Raw genomic sequence first — 17,269 nt, forward strand, 5'->3', positions numbered from 1 at the left:
TGCGCGGTTGTTACTAAGCAACATTGTTAGTAGTAGGGCGTTAATTAGGATTTGCATGGCGTTTTTCAATTTAACTTATTTGGGACCACAAGACCCCATCAAGGATACTTGTGCTGCACAAACTAAGGAAGATAAATCTATTGAGAAGAAGCCAGTTGACAATTCAGCTACCGTGAGCACTCAGGCCGACTCAACTCAGCCGTCCCAAGGAACAACGAGTGGTAACGGTAAACCAGTTGACCCATCACGAGCACATCACGGTGGATCACATGTTAAACACACCGAGTTGATGCATAAACATACCAGGCACCCATTGGGTGAGTGTGTTTCTGTTAATTTACAGTGAAAACTCTTGGAGGGCGCCCGTATTACAATGTGACTTGTGCAAGAGTATATATGACCATAGATAGTATATTTCTATGTACCACCCACTTCAGGTCTTGTTGGTGAGGCTAGGGATCATGTGCACGTTCATTAGTGAGGTAGATAGGTTCCTGAGTAATGGAGCAGTCTGGAGATAATAGCTAGGGCCGGCCTCACAATTTTTGATTCAGAAGGTTACTGCTATTGATGTTCAACATGGCATTGCTGCATTGGAACAATTCCATCGACACAGGATTGGGCAGAGTTTGCTTTCTCTGCCCACAGTTTGAGCGAGGCAATTAAGACTTTCTTTTATTTATTTGAAATGCTGAATTTGTAAACATGTATTATAATTAAAACAACAACACTACCACAATAGAGATTGCTTATTCAATAGGCTCCTCCAGAGCACCCTCATTGCTACTCATGGTGGCACTCAGAAATTCTAAATACTCTTTAGCTACATATTCATGCTTGAGAAGTGTGCTAGGTATGTTATTGGCATCAAACACATAGATAGGGTTCGTTTCATGGTCTGTTGATACACTACTCTAAGCAGACGTGCTAGTTTCCACAGATTCCATCATACCATTAGTGTGGTTACTAATACTCAGCATTGAAGTTGGCTGTCTAGGCAGTGACTGTTACAAAACTTAGCAATGTATGCCATCTACCAACGAGTACAATACGTTGCATACTTCAGCAGGCAACTCGTGTTGCCATCTCCTGTTTGTACAGATATTTAACTCATGGGCTTCGGCATTAAGTTTTATAAGTAGGTACATGTTTTTTTTTGTCTTGCCAGGGCTATTACTTTTTTAGTGACTTGGTAACCCTGAGACTACACTACTGACCAAATTATGACAATATCATCATCAGCCTGTGCTTATCACTTTAGTCTTTCTGGTATACTTGGATACATTACACTTAGCTTTACGTCCCAGCTACCATACCAGTTTGGATAGTAAACAGCCTACTCATCACTGAATAACTTATATGGAATTTAGTGTGTATACAGTGTAGTGAGTAGATGTGTACTGTGTAGCATTTAAAGTACGTAGCTAGTTCCTCAACATGTTGAATCCTTAATCCCATACCCTCTAAAGTTGCAGCTCATTGCTTCATGTACTCTTTATACATCCCAATCCATCCTGAAAATTATGTATTATGGCTTCATGAAAGCCAAAATATAATCCTAACAAGTTTTGGAGGACAAAATTTCAAGGTTTGGGCTTACATTGTTTACTCTACTAGCTCAGTATCCAGTTCACAGTTATCCCAACTCATTGTAGGACCCACAGAGCTGCACAGTGTACCAGCCACCACTACACACATGTATGGATGGTGGATGAAGGAAGATGCTCTGAGGACACAACCATGGACCCATACTGAGAGGAGACCTCATGTGAACAGTGAAATGACAAGGTATATAGTTGTAGATCATGATCCAATGGTACCCTTCTCTTTACAGGTTTGTTGATGATATGGCCCTAACCAACAGGGAGTTCTCCATGTTCTGAACAAATTTTAAATTTAATGATTTTATTTTCATGTGAAAAGAGAACAGTACATCTGAACAATTTAAGTTGGAGGGGTTGTATATTGTGACCAGTGTGTTAGTGTGATCCTGAGCTTTCTTTGAAGTAGTTGCCTTGTCAGAGTCCTGAGTGTAGTTTGAAAGAACTGAAATTATGTCTAAAGGACTACACATTATAAGATTGACCCCTCCCTTAAAAAAGAAATGCACTTCACAGTAGTGATGCACTGATTAATTGGTAAACAATCGGAAATCGGTTTATTGACCAATATCGGTATCAGTATTTTTCAGCATATTATTTAGCCAATTAATTTTACTGTCCTTTGATGCATAAAAATAAGGTTTAAAAATGGCAATATAAATTATATACATGTGAAATTTTGGTAAAAATAAACATCGGATCGGTTATCAGTATCGGTCATTACATGAATTTAATATTGGCTAATCGGCAAAATATCTTATCAGTGCATCACTACTTCACAGGTATAATAATAATAGTGAACACATGTACACGCTTCTGAGCAGCCTTACTAGACACCCTCTGTAGTACTATAACATTGTACTGACTGTTCATGTGTGTTCTGACAAGCCTTCTCCCCTACACACACTCATGAGGATCATTCTATTCATGTTAATTGCCAACATAATACAAGTGGTATGATAAAATCCATTGAAGCTATGCCAAGTATCTGTAAGTGTCTTTTCTCCCATCAACTCTCTCTAAATATTCTTTCTCTATTAGAATGTCAATACATTTCTGGAAACAACACCAGTGTGAATAGTACAATCATCACCTGATGGTGACTCACTTTAATAATGGGAACTTTAGCTTTAAATCTCGTAGATAGCTGGGATAAGACTTCTGCTAGTAAATTTTGATGGTTGAGCTCTTTACGCATTTTCATAATTCTAACAATCGCAGCCTACAAGGTTACAGGTGACAGTGGTAGATGGACAGCAGGAATGGATGAGTCTAACTCACTTGTATGAGCAGTTTTCTATCTTCCTCGACATTTTTATGAGTACTATCTTGTTCTTCTTTCACCTCCATCTTCATTGGTACATTAATGTTGACTCTTAACTTTTTGCTACATAACACAATCACCACAATGTGATGATTGCTGTAACGTGTACAGTGCATGCTCACTTCTTGTACTGCAGGTTGAGGGTTAGGGTATTGTTATCATCAACATCATCTTCATCACATACCTGAACAGTAAATGTACTGCATGCACATACATTACATTATACCAAAACAGGTGTATTTATGTTACACCTGCAACAAACTGTAAGATGGGGAATACATGTACAGTGACTACTCTAATAGAACGCACGCACACACAACGGTATACCATATAGATGGAAACTTTGGCAAATTTGGCATTTTTGCTACAAATTCAACCAAGTTTTAACCCGCTATTTACTTGTAAACATCTCAGATAAGCATAAACATTGAGCTTGAATTCGCCAAAGTTTTTTTTCGCCAAATGCAATTTAGCTTGCTATTTACCAAAGTTTACCCCCACTAAAGTTTCCCTCTATACGGTAGTAGTAAGCAGTCTACAAACATCACGGTACACACCACAGACAGACATCCATACACAGACAAGCGACTTACCAATAGTCTATTCTTCACTAATATTTGCACTACTTGTTGTAACATCTCCTTGGGTAGAGTAGTGGCATCCACCAATTCTGTTATACTTCGTGACATTGATTCATTGAACTGTAGTAGAATGGCAATCTGGAACATGGATGCCTACAAGTGTGTAACACAAGTGATCACATCTTGTTGAAGAATTAATTACACTACTTTGCAGAGCGAAAAACTTTACACACAAAAGAATCGATAAACAACAAACATTGTGCTTTTAATTAGGGAAATACAGACTACTTACACTACAAACACACACAGTACCTGTATTGTGTAGCGATTCTTGAAACAATGTGTTACAATTTCTCCCTAAATAACAATGAACAAGGTTAAGATAAACATAATGAGTGACACACACGCACGCATGCACACACACAGTATACCACACACCTTAGATTTGTTAAACAGCCAGGTCAGTTTACGACCACTGTGTTGTTTGTTATAGAAGGTTGTGAATCGACTTTGGCTTTGTATGAACTAAATCAGAACACACACTAGTACAGACATCATCATTGTCAGGTATACACTGACCTCTTCTGGGAGGCAGAACTGAGGGCCTTGTTGGAATGGCCATGATCTTGTACTCAGCACTTGAATGGAGAAGTCAACTGGAAGGGAAATTTACTAAGATGTCACTGCAGTTGACATTCACTACAAGCACTTTTTAAATGAGGTCTTTAAAATTCCCACCAAGTCATGCAAAATATGGTATCAGCAGGTCAATAAAATGATTAAGATAATGTGAACAACTATATCAGTATTCCCTTGAGGACAAAGACTAGGTGCAAGGATCTCAGTGTTAAAAGGATAGAATTCGAGGACTTAAATGGAAGTAGCACTTTAATCAGAAGCTACCATTTAAATTTCTGAACAACTGTTACACAATCTGCTGCTCACCTTGCAGAGGAGTAGTGGCTGCAATATGACTCTTAAAGCTATCGTTGAGGTCCTTACTAACACTGATGTCTTGAAACATGCACTGTAACTTAGAGGTGTACTCAAAGCCGCACTCTTTCTGTGGTAGAGGAAACAGAATAAAGTAATCACACGCACGCATGTACATACGCACACAGGACAAAAGTATGCATGCATGCACAACAGGTATACCTTTAATTTAGATATCATACTTGCTTCAGCATCATCAGAAGCAGAGTTCTGTTGTACTAGTCGTCGTGCTAACATTCGGGTGTAAAATTTCTGGAACACATCCTTATCTTCAATATACTGGAACACCGTAATCTAACCAATCAAAATGAGCAACAAACACGTACAAGACCATTAATAAAATACTGTCAGCAAACAAAACAGTGTTGCCATATATACCCAGTGGAACTTCTTCCCTTTGAGGACCCCTATATAAAGGACTCAAACTTTCAATATGTGTACTCAAAACAAGTTGTAATTGCAAGATAAGTTGCTGCTATGAAGTCACTTACAACAGATTGTAATGTGTCCTCTAATTCTGCATCATCAGGATTCTTAGCACTAGAAGAATTAAGGAAAACAAGCAAATTACAAAATCACTAACAATTAAACAAACAAACTAAACTATCCAAACTATGTCATTGGTCTACCTGCCTAACACAACTAACATGAAATGAGTATGAAAAATTTATCCAATACTCACGGAAAATCCATATCACCCCTAGTATGAATCACAAAATTTTCAAGTGAACTATATGTAAAAGCTAGTGCACGGAATGATGCCATGAAAATGTTTTAGTCAAGTCTAGCGACCAGGTCCCAAAATTTGAGCCCACAAAGTAACCAGGTTTCATTGTACTGATATAAAATGATGATATATATATATATATATACCATGATCATGTGAAACTTCAAAGGCGCGCTGGTTGCATATAGGGCATATACACCCCAACCCTCAGGTGAGTATATATATACCTACCTGAGGTGAGTATATATACTCACCCAGGTAAGTATATATATACTCACCTGGAATGTCACACGACACATTACTGTGTCACGATTATGGGTTGATAGCCCGACGTGGGTGGGCGAACAACGCCCACACTAGCATGACTAATCACCCAGATGACTCAGGCTAATAGCCTTCGTCACGCTAGGTGATCAATCACCCCAGCCAGTAAGAATCCAACCACTGGACTCATTTTATACCCATACCTAGCGACTTCGATGATGGGTGGACAAGTCCTGGCGATATGAACGGAGATATGTTTATGAACGTTTGTTGATATGAACGGACAAGTCCTGGCGATATACGGAGATATGTTTACTAAGTCCCACAATTAATTTGATTCTTCATTGTGATAGCTGAATTGTGAGAGGAACGTGTCTACCATGCCAAACTATGGCGAATTAAGTGTAAGTATATATTTAAGTTGGTTTGTGTGCGTATGGGTTGTTAGTAAGTAATGTAGTGCGGATTAATTTAGAAACATGGTATATATCATATGAACCATGGCTCACTTCGGTGTATTGCACTTATATACACCCCTCCTCTTCAGTCATTGGAAGTTTACTGTTGATAAACTTCCTCTGACTTCGGAGTCGGGTGTATATAAGTGCAATACACCTCGTAGCCATGGTTTATATATTACATATACAAGAGTTCATAATATAAAGTAGTACAATATTGTATATAATAAACTCTTGATATATATATATATATATAGAGCATTGATTGGTACCTCTTTCTTAGCAGACTATCACAGAATTTTGCTAAGAGCTCTGGAGATTTGGCAGAGCTCTTTGCTATTTTTGTTACTTCATTGTTGTTCACAAATTTACTGCAAGCCTATAGAACAAAAATAAACAATAATAGACACATTGTTAGAGGTTGGTAATGTGTTTTGTGAATGCTAAGTCACTACATACTATATTATGTGCATTGCATATAGCTACTGTTTACAAAAAAAAGTTAAGAGGAATTACACAAAATACTCCGTCAATCCACACTAACAGGTTTGCACAGATTCTGATGCATTGGTGGCTTCTTTTCCTTTTGTTTACTTTTTTATAAACAGAAGGATCTCAGTTATCAAAATATCCTAACACGACAAGTGACTGTTCTATTAGAACATTTTTCAACAAGTGTGTATGAGACTATGAGTAATAAAAGCCCAGTATACAAATGAATGGGCTTCACTTATCTGAACACTTTAGTGATCAAATTCAGTAAACTTGCACACAGGCATTCAAATAGAGATCCTACTGCACATAATTCAAGACTAACTCTTTTATGTAAACAATTTTGGGATATCTTTGAATCATTTATAGAATAACCTTCATTCCAGCCCTATCACTACTTCTGCTACAACACAAAAGACACCTCACCTTGTCGAGTGACTGGATAAAGCCATTGTCCCCACTGAAGGCTCGTGTTATCATCTCACTGTGCTTACGATGGATGTTGTATAATGCAGAGAAATACACCTTGGGATCCTGCCAGGATTGATCTGTAGGTGCTTATAAGCTCCTCAAGCATTGTGACTTACATTTAGAGCAGTCTCATGGTTTCTCTCAACAGAAGCTGTGCCTTGAGCCAGTACGTGTTTCTCAAACCGGTCCCTTAGTTCTACCATGCCCTTCTCTGTACGGGACACCAGCTGGTACATTCTAGCCAGGTCTGAGTGACAAAGTGACAAATATCATCATGGTAACACAACAAAACTACACCAGAAGAAAAATTGGAGTGGAGGACCTATTGTCAAACCTCCAATGAATGTGATGTAGGAAACTTGTAACACACTACATTGGAACCTGGACACTTCAGAACACCTTGTAATCTAGGCACTTAGTTAAAGTATATAAACTGACCTGGAAAACTTTGATAATCAGGACATATAGATGAATTGTAACACAGCTATATAGTTATATTTTGTTATACTAAACATTTTCATGTTAACACTTCAGCCAAATTCTCCTGCCACAAGTTTCCTTCGATTTCAAGAAGGTAACAAAGTGTGTTCAGTCCCATTTACAACTTTACAATGAATTCACCACATCATACAGTATGATAGTACTGTATAGTAGGGACCACAAAGGTGTAGGCGTGGCCAATGAAAAAACAACACCGACAAGCCAGCCTCACTTTTCCCTAACGATGATGAAGCAGTATTGGTTAGGTAAAACTAAGCCCAAACAAGCCTTCAGATCAACCCGAAACGCTGTCAACAAGTTGCTATGAAATTTAAAAATATATATATTAAACAGAATTTTCTAATGACCAACTGCCTGATGCTTTCAGACAAGTGTAACTCGATAATGGCTCAGGCTACAGGCTTGATTTTTTCAGTAACGTCGCTTCAGCCTGAGAGGTGCCTTTTGGCATACCACAGTACATACAATGCATTCTTCATGGACTTACCAGTGTCCTCCTTTATGTCCCATTCATCTTTGCTGAAAGCGAAGTGTTGATTTGGTGGTAGCACGTGATGGCTTCCCTTTGTAACAGAAATTGTCCATGTTTTTCATAGGGCTACTTTGATTGCAGAGGTGCTTTTCAAACAGTTCTTGATTCATAATGCTGTGTAACAGGTTGAACATAGCTGACAATGCGTAATGGATACTTCACTTTTCAGATGATAATCGGCACCATTTTTTTTTTGATGCGGTATGTGTGGGTTCACCAGTCACAATAATTTTATTTTACAAAATAAGTTAACAAACAAGTACACAAAAAATTGGAATTTTGAAATAGAGTAGGGACCATAACACATCGACAAAAAATACTGAAAACAAGCTGGAGTAGTACATGATATTAAATCACAGTAAAATAATAAGAAGCGTTATATCCCTACTGTGCATTTCCATTATGGTATCTTGAGCACAGTTGGGATATAACAAACTTCTTATTGTTTTACTGTGATTTAATATTGTGCACTACTCCAGCTTGTTTCAGCACTTTTTATCAATGTGTTATGGTCCCTACTCTAGTTGAAAATTTGTGTACTTGTATACCATACAACTGAATACTTTAGTATGAGAAATATATGGCACACTAAAATCCTTGTAAAAACAATGTCAAGGATCAAGAACAGAAATCTGCAAGCTTGCTGTCTAGGAATTAAAATATAGGGATACAAAATTCATGTATTTAGTAAAACCATGCAAAGTGAGAAATCAATCAATCCATACATATGGCATGCATAGTTTCTCATACCATCCGTTTTATCATTCTTCAACAAATTCAGAAACTCAACATAGAACCTCTCCAGGTAGCTGACAATTAGTACCCGCTCACAGCACTTGGCTAGCTACATGGTGTGTATCATGTGATCAGCCCCACCCACTTGTATAACATGCAGCAACAATACCTCATCTTGGGTGCTCTCATGAAGGTAGACTGACACCCTACGCTCCTCTTCTAACAATCTTGATTCAACCTGTATGTAACAAAACAAGATGAGCCCGTATCAATAACAGGTTAACCTGAATTGAAGACACCATCCAAATAATTCGAGAAAATACTTGAGAACTACTACCCACCCCTCATATCAAGTCCCATGCTATGAAGTGTATTGTACAAATTCTAATATGTACAGTGGAACTAAGCAGCACTATGAACAATATGTCACGTGTACAAAATGGTTACAATTCTAATTCAGCCAACTGCACATTCCCAAAGTGTGAAAAATTTCACTTGAATACAGTAGCCAACCAGCTACTTGCCCAACAAGACCATGAAATACTAAGACAGGTTCCACTGAATTACAATTCAAAACACATCATGTTAGTACCTTTTTCATGTACTCGGTAACGGGGTTGTTGTCAAGGAAGACAGCACTCTCTGTCGTGTAGAAGTGTTCTGTGTCCTCAAAGAATGGCTTCTCAAAGAACTTCTTGTACACTGACAAGTGAGGCACCTTTGAGGGAGTTAAATCCGGGGAAATGTCCAGTTCCACTGTGTATTGGGTGATAATACACCCACGCGTGCACACAAATTACTAACCTGAACACCTCACTATTTCACTGATTAATAAGGTATTAATAGTTTCTCCATTTCTCTCCCTCGCAATCAACTTTAACACAGCACTAGACAACTGCAAGAATAGCCAATCAGAAGCTGTCAACATGTACAACTCAGCCACACCCACCTTCTGATGTAACACTTCAAACATACAGTTCTTCCATGTGAGTAGTGCCAACTGCAGAACAAATAAATAACATCCAAAAGTAAATTTAGGTGATATGTGTTACAAAAGGTACTATTATAAAAATTGTTGGTACACTATTACACTGTGCAGGGGGGTACAGAAGTTTGATTGTTGTGAGCTTACTGAGTAGACTTCAAAGACATTGACATGACCCTCATCATGTTCTCGCTTCACCCAGTGTCTGTTCAGGTAGTTACAGATGCCATGTAGTACCCGACTGGAGAAGCGATACTCCTCCCACACCTTGCAGTAGAACTGTAGGAGAGGTTCATCTGTTAGGTCCTTACAATCCTGTGTGATAATAATTGGACAGTTTGACTTTGTACATAACACAAGTACACACTATGTAAACCTTTCTGGGGCAGGACTAGTAAGGTTGTATCATGTCTCATGGGTGAGGGAGCAGGCATTTGAAGTCCCATTAGAACCTCACCCATTATGTGAGACATGGACAGGGACGTACACACACACACACACACACACACACACACACACACACACACTACACACATACAGGCATTAAACTGTTCAAATGATCCATCAGAAACTCTTCAATCTTCTTGTACAGCTCTAGTCCAACAAATCTAGCACCTCCTAACACACAACATATAACACATAATGCAGTGTACATCCCACGTAGCCATGCAAAGGATACATACACATGAGTACTTGCAACAGCTATATACTGTATACATACATGAGAGGTGTAAATTTCATGAGTATGTCTTCTAGACAACACCATATATCGCATGTTACTAAGGATTCTATTAGGAAGATAACAAACAAGCCCAACCCCTTTAATAAGCAGATAACTTCCAAGAATACACTAACATAACTTCTCACCTGATAGATTGGACTTGGACGACCTGCCTGTCCTAGGTGCATGAGCGTCCTGCTGTTGTACACTAGTACAATAGTTGTAGACATGTCTGGTACACAGTTAAGGGTGTACACACCATGCACCAACTCACCTTCTGTGGCACATAGCTACCAACAGTATTGGGGGTAACACGTTATGTGAATATTACTTTTTGCAGCAAAAATAATATAATACTTCACTTTTTTTGTTACTTTGAAAAAATAACATGTTACTGTAATAATATTAGCTTTGTATTTAACACAGCAATAACTTGCCTTCATTACAACAAATCATCCTTTACATAGTATATATACATGTAACCTACAATCCTTGCTACAGCCATTGAACAAAGTTATAACTCTATTCTATTAAGTGAGCAGCATTTGAAGTTTTGACAGGGAAAATGTGGCTAACATGATGTGTAATATAAAGCAAGATATTGAGTTTAACACATACTAGAACAAGCTGTAAAGCAGTGGAAGACAAGCAAGCTGGGTTTCTGATGGTTTGCACATCTTACAAAATAAATTACTTATATTTTACAGTAATATGTAACCGTAACGCATTACTATTGCTGGTAGAAAAGTAGTAACAACCCAACACTGGCTACTATTATCTTCATACTATATATACATCTGCATATGCTAGATTTGAAATGTAAAACAAGCAGTCTCTGTATACAATATTATGAACTCTTGACGACAATACTACAAAAACCCTTTCTGAGCAAAAAAAATAAAAATAAATAAATCAGACCCCTGCTATTCCAACAATGATGTAGATAAGATTATGCACAAACAAAAATCAACATAGGCTTGTCTAATAAATTTCTATTCATTGACATGAAACATTAGTCTTGCATCACTACAAAATGTCATCAGAATTAATCTGACCTCATACACCTCCTTTTTATAGCAATATTCATGACCTTGTTCAAAAAATAGCTAAGTCATTGGTCATTATAATATAATAGCATACAAAAATTGTGCGCCACAAGTATGTGTTTAATATCTTCTAAGATGTGTCTACACATTGTATTATAACAACAGCATGAAAGCTAGGTCAGTTAATCAGGGCATGTACATTAAGGGGCCATCTCTTTCTTAATTACATCAACAGCCCATTGCACAGCAACAACTCAAATCACTTATGAAAAGCAAAATACTACACTTCCACACACACATTTCCATGCTGAAGGTAACCCAAACGTTTGTAAGGCGAAGGATACGTATGTAATTCCATGTACCTCGCCTTGGGCATGTTCTGACGACCGAAAGCGTGTCTTATGCCTGAGTGTAGGTCTTCCCATATGTCGGATAAGGAGGTCTGCTTCATCCCGTGAGGGTTCTGAAAACCACGACTGGTCATTTTGGCGTTGCACGAGTCCGGCGTTCAATCGAAAACTCTAATTAAAGACCACCTTCAAAACGAAGTCAAGTTTTACAAAACACATCCAGCTAACAGTCGCTCTTACTGTTTCACGAGATGCTGATATGTTATCCTAATAGCTGACTAAATGACGAAACCATTTGTTTCCTTACAGACGCGATGCTCGTCACTCCTTCCGTATTAATCACCTTGTATTCTAATTATTCAATCAATAAGATAAGTACTTATTCTAATTGAAGCGCACAAGTTTCGCGATGAGCGAAGTTAGCAGTACGGTTAGTGGAGGAGAGAGTAACGTGGTGAACCTCAGTGAGCTAAACTTCACTCAACTAGATCAGCTGAGGAACCAAGTGCAGCAGGCAAGCCTCCATTGTTAACAATAATATTAATTATAAACGAGAATATACGGAAAATGTTCTGTTTACAGGAGATTGCAGTGCTACAGTCATCCATGTCGCAGCTAAAGGAAATCCAACAAAGATTAAAAGATTCAAAAGAAAACGCAGCACTTCTCACTCCTGACACAGAAGGTATGTTCCGCAGACTTACATATTATAAAGGCAGTGGATATCTGTCTGGCAGTCACATGAATAAAAAAGTAACTCAGACAAAAAAGGGTCCCAAACGAGAAAAACCAAAATCATGACCGGTCCGAGAATTGAACCCGGGACCTCCAGTGCATTAGGCAAGGGATCCTAGCCACTGTATTACATGGCTCCCAGCTACTTAGTTTCTACCTTATATACGTCATTCAAAAAGAAACCTATATAAGAAGAATATCCAGTGAAGAAGAAACTAAAGCTGAACCCGACCCTAACGCTAACGTGACGTTTGCCTGTTAAGTACAATGATGACTTCCACTGTCTGTACAAAGGTAAGTTTTTGGGTGAGTTCGAGGTGAGCTAGGGTTGGCCTGGCTTCCCCAGGATGCTCGCTTTGCTCACTCCAACCCTAGCTCGCCTTGAACTCACCCAAAAACTTACCTTCATACAACTAGTGTGTTTGATACTCAAGTTATGGGTGACACTGCCAGACGGATATCAAACAGAAATAGTGTCCAGCTGCCGGACGAATACCCACTGCGTATTATAAAAGATTTAACATCACTGGTGATATTCCTGGGCATTTCCACATCCGTTTTATTTACTATTTTATATCAATTTTCATAGACTCACTTTTAAAAATGCTAGATCTGCCAATGGATATTGTACATACGATATGCCATGAAATCAGTATGATATAGTATAGCCTAGACAATGTGACAGAAATTACATACTAGTTTGACAGTATATGCTACCAGGCATACAGGTCAAGCTACTCTAACATGGTATAATTCCACCCAACCTACAACAGCACATGTCTTGATTGATTTCCCTGTTGCATTAACTCAGCAGCGTTATACTTATCATCATAACCAGGTGCTTTCTGCTATAGCCACTATGCTCACTGAGGTTTTTGCTGACTGTCCATTTCTTCAAGTGTTTGCTGACTTGCACAACCACCGATCCTGTGAAGCACCTCAAGCTACCATTCCAACTTAAATTCTGATAACTCCATATCGCCTTGATATTGTTGTTCACAAGTCCATTCTGTTTCTATGTTGGAATTGATCTGTCCACCTCTGTCCATCATTTAGAATCAGAATAGAAAGCAATCAAAAGTTGAATATTTACAATTATTGGCAGAATTTGACAGATTAAATATCTCCACTTATAAGCCCTCTAAGTTTGTCTTATAATTTCTTCATTTTTCCCTTCACATTTTGGAAACTTAGATTTTCTTCTTTGTCTTTTGCACACTTTACAAAGCCATTATAAAACACAAATGTTCAGCTCGATCACCTTGAAATTTAGTGTACTAATATAAGTTTGGTACAAATCTGATACGTATTCATAGAACTGTGGACAATTAACATTTTGTCATACCTTGCATAAACTGTTTATGAGAATAACTTGAAAGTTGGTCTTTGTATAGCTTAACCATCATAGCTCAAACCTTTTGTGATTCAAAAGAAATCATAAGGACCTGGTATAAATTTGCAGGATTGATAGAGCAGTTGTAGAGGTTTTAGAAGCTCTGAGATTGGATTTTAATTAACAATCACGATATACACAGTGCTTTAAAACTAACTGTAGTTACCTGATTGTTCTATTAAAGTATCTTGATTGTTTTAGTGCAGTGTGAGAAATTAATGGATGTTAGCTAATTGCATGCAAGCTACTGAAATGCAATGTTATAATAGTTTGTTTGCTGTAATAAAAAAATGTCAATGTAGATCTAGTTGGACTGCTGAATTTAAAAGCTAGATCTTCCACTGCTAGCATCCCATTTGTTAACCAGCTCAATATTGTTTTGTTTGTTTTTCTAGGCAAAGATATCCTGGTACCACTAACTGCTTCAGTATCCTTTTCTATGCTAAGGAGTAGTTAATGTAGTCAACTGCTGTCGTGTTAATTTCTTTAGCATGTATCCTCACAGATGTACATACCTGGTAAACTAAAACACAATAACAAAGTTATGGTTGATATTGGAACAGGTTACTATGTGGAGAAGGTATGGTTAATAGGATTTACCATGCTCTCAGTAACAGCGTACTGGCACTTTCTAGTCAGTGAAAGAGGCAAAGGAATATTTTCAACGCCGGATGGACCATATTACTAAACAGATAGAAGTGCTACAACCAACAGCAGCTGAGAAGGTTAAACTTAGAGAAAGTAAGTTAGCTGGTATGTATGTATGTATCTACCCATAGTATTATGATGAATGCGTCCAAAGTTTTGCTACCATATAGTTAAGGAATACTGGTTTGAATCTATACACTGTAGCATGTACTATTCCTTCATGTAGAATTCTGGCAAACACAGAGTGTTTTTAATATTTGTTCCAGCAAGCCATAGTGGTACTTTTGTGATGTTGCTTTACATTTATATAAATCCATAAAACCTGGATGCTAAAAATTATTGTCGCTAAATAGTATTTTAAAATTTCTAGATAGCACGCAAACAAATTTTTGATGTAATTAATGTGTGTTATTTCTGTAGACGTCTTTAATGCACATGGATTATTTTGAGAAGTATTTTTTGCTGCTAGTCTCCTATATTTCTTTGCTTGCAAGATTTGTGTGCATTATGAAATACAGCTACATGAATAAACTATCAAATTTCATAATCAAAATTATGTAGCCACACTCATCCATGATATTGCAGTCTGTAGGTATGCACAAATCCATGCGTATAGCTGCCTGCAAAGCCACACCCACTATGAGACATAGTCTAGTCTTGCATCAGGACAGCTTTTTCGTGATGCATACCCACTTTAACATCGGGAATGTGTCATACTGTTTGTAATTCCGATGTGTTAAGCATGTGCAAAGCCACACCCACTTGCAGGAGCTATCTGCAAACTTATGTGGAACCATGCCCACTGACTAATATCGTTATTACATACTTAGTTTTTATATAGCTACCCTTGTATGTAATGCACTTGTCGAGTCCTCAAATTGTAGCTCTAGACCCATGCCTCAGTTTTAATTAATTCGGGTCAAATCTGGGTCTGACCTGGATTGCCATCCGGGTCAGCGGGTCATCCGGATTTTATACAGTTGAACTGGTCCAAGGAAATGACTTCACATGATCTTAACAAGTAGTCAAGTGCTAGTTTTACTGACCAGAATTCTTAACAAGTATTATAGTACATAATAGACATCTCTCTATATTAAGTCTGGTATATGTTTATATTTCAGAGACTTGCATGTATGTATATTGTGTTGTTTTTCTCTGTAGCAATTATGATGCTCATGCAAGCTAAATTTCAGGCTCACTTGCAGCAGTCACACAAGAGCAAATGAAGACAGAATACCAGTACATGTATAACATAGTTATATGCATCAAATTCTGTATGACATATTATACTATAGATGTGTACCTATGACATGTTGTCAGACTTGTGTATGTGATTGCTGCATGTAGGACAAGACTTTTAAGTCGGTGGCCTCCAGTTTATATCCTGGGGTTGAATTGCTTTTCGATTTTTAAGTTCATACCGTAAGTTTTATTTAACCTAGATGTTATCCCATAACTTGTTTCTTGCACATATACGGTATATGTGGGATCGTACCATTTTAACTGAGTGATGACAGTGTGGCCATAATTAGAAACAAAGAATCAACATACATCTAATAAAATTCTTCTGCTTAAAACTTAATTTCAGATGCTGAAGTAAAGGAGCAAGTAAGATCCAAAAGAAGGCCAGTAAGTTAAGAAGCAGGGCTTGTCTCTGGAAGGATAGAAGCAGCTATCTGCCCTCCGGTCTGCCTATTCCGTATACCTTAAAGCCAAACGCCAACTTGTGTATCATACAAACAGTCAATGTGATGATCATCTGCAGACACTTTTACTGAGTTTGGAAACTCGGCTGAATTTAGAGACTTGGAATAGACTTCTGGCAGGTTTTCATTTCTCCTCTGACACCTGTCAGTTTTCAACATCAATCTATGCAATATGATGCAAAGTGCTTATTGTGTAATTCCACCTGCATGTTTTAACGGTTGTCCATATATTGCCTTTTAAGTCAGCAATGATACACTTACCATCATAATCCAGTACTTCATATTCTGGCTACAAAGCTCATTGCAAATTGCATTTGTTCATGTGTATGTAGACCTGTAGACCTCAAACAACAATTCAAATATCTGTACTAACAACATCCTATTGCCCAGACGTTGTATTCAATTCTCAAGTTTTATCAATATTATTGCTTTGTTAGAATTGACATGCCCTCTGGACTCTGTATGCCACATACAATCAGCTTGTTCCCAGAAACAGTCCAATGTAGAATACCTTCAATTGCTAGCAGAGTTTGATCATTTGAAAATACTATGAGACAGCCAACCTCTGTGAACAATCTGTTGAATTTAATTAATTTTTCTTGCCCTGGCAAAATGACTTCCAAGTCGTTTGTCAGGCAGATGTTAGATGATGATGTTGCCTGTAAAAATTTTCTTAGCTAGATCATGCAAAGAGTGGGAGGACTCAGCCAACCTTACTTAACTTACTGTATTTTATAGGTTTATTTTTGTAAGCACACACACCTTCCTTGCCATGCCCATATGCAAGTTCCTTTGTGGTCCTGTTTGGTTGCATGCATCCTAAGATCACCTGCCATTTAGCTGGTTTTTTTCTTCATTATTACTTTTATCAATGATGGTTCTACTCATGATTATTGCATTGTTGAAATTCTTTCATGGTGATATAGCTACGTGCTGATATGTTTGTGAACAACATTTGTTGCACCAATAGCTCTAAAGTGTGAAGTTTTTGATTGAAAGTTCTACT

The 17,269-nt window shown here is 37.8% G+C and overlaps 3 protein-coding genes across 3 annotated transcripts; 2 read left to right on the forward strand and 1 right to left on the reverse strand.

The window, feature by feature from the left end:
• The first annotated feature begins 5 nt into the window (after positions 1-5).
• LOC136237212 (sperm microtubule inner protein 11-like) lies at positions 6-1,943 on the forward strand. Its single transcript, XM_066027534.1, has 3 exons — positions 6-317; positions 1,656-1,788; positions 1,835-1,943. The coding sequence occupies exons 1-3, from the start codon at positions 56-58 to the stop codon at positions 1,881-1,883; spliced, it is 444 nt and encodes a 147-aa protein (XP_065883606.1). The 5' UTR covers positions 6-55; the 3' UTR covers positions 1,884-1,943.
• Positions 1,944-2,508: 565 nt separating this feature from the next.
• Positions 2,509-12,141, reverse strand: LOC136237210 (cullin-1-like). Its single transcript, XM_066027532.1, has 24 exons — positions 12,022-12,141; positions 11,776-11,967; positions 10,532-10,617; positions 10,203-10,282; positions 9,812-9,979; positions 9,629-9,679; positions 9,484-9,574; positions 9,272-9,435; positions 8,849-8,917; positions 8,695-8,788; positions 7,028-7,158; positions 6,867-6,974; positions 6,221-6,327; positions 4,991-5,039; positions 4,662-4,793; positions 4,452-4,569; positions 4,086-4,162; positions 3,945-4,031; positions 3,819-3,863; positions 3,519-3,659; positions 3,048-3,109; positions 2,883-2,988; positions 2,710-2,823; positions 2,509-2,657 (listed from the first exon to the last, which is right to left on the reverse strand). The coding sequence occupies exons 2-24, from the start codon at positions 11,913-11,915 to the stop codon at positions 2,577-2,579; spliced, it is 2,301 nt and encodes a 766-aa protein (XP_065883604.1). The 5' UTR covers positions 11,916-11,967; positions 12,022-12,141; the 3' UTR covers positions 2,509-2,576.
• LOC136237211 (prefoldin subunit 5-like) lies at positions 12,132-15,866 on the forward strand. Its single transcript, XM_066027533.1, has 6 exons — positions 12,132-12,295; positions 12,364-12,466; positions 14,305-14,336; positions 14,415-14,489; positions 14,545-14,650; positions 15,719-15,866. The coding sequence occupies exons 1-6, from the start codon at positions 12,191-12,193 to the stop codon at positions 15,781-15,783; spliced, it is 486 nt and encodes a 161-aa protein (XP_065883605.1). The 5' UTR covers positions 12,132-12,190; the 3' UTR covers positions 15,784-15,866.
• The last annotated feature ends 1,403 nt before the right edge of the window (positions 15,867-17,269 follow it).

Source organism: Dysidea avara, chromosome 10 (assembly GCF_963678975.1).
Source record: "Dysidea avara chromosome 10, odDysAvar1.4, whole genome shotgun sequence".
Lineage (NCBI taxonomy): Eukaryota > Metazoa > Porifera > Demospongiae > Dictyoceratida > Dysideidae > Dysidea > Dysidea avara.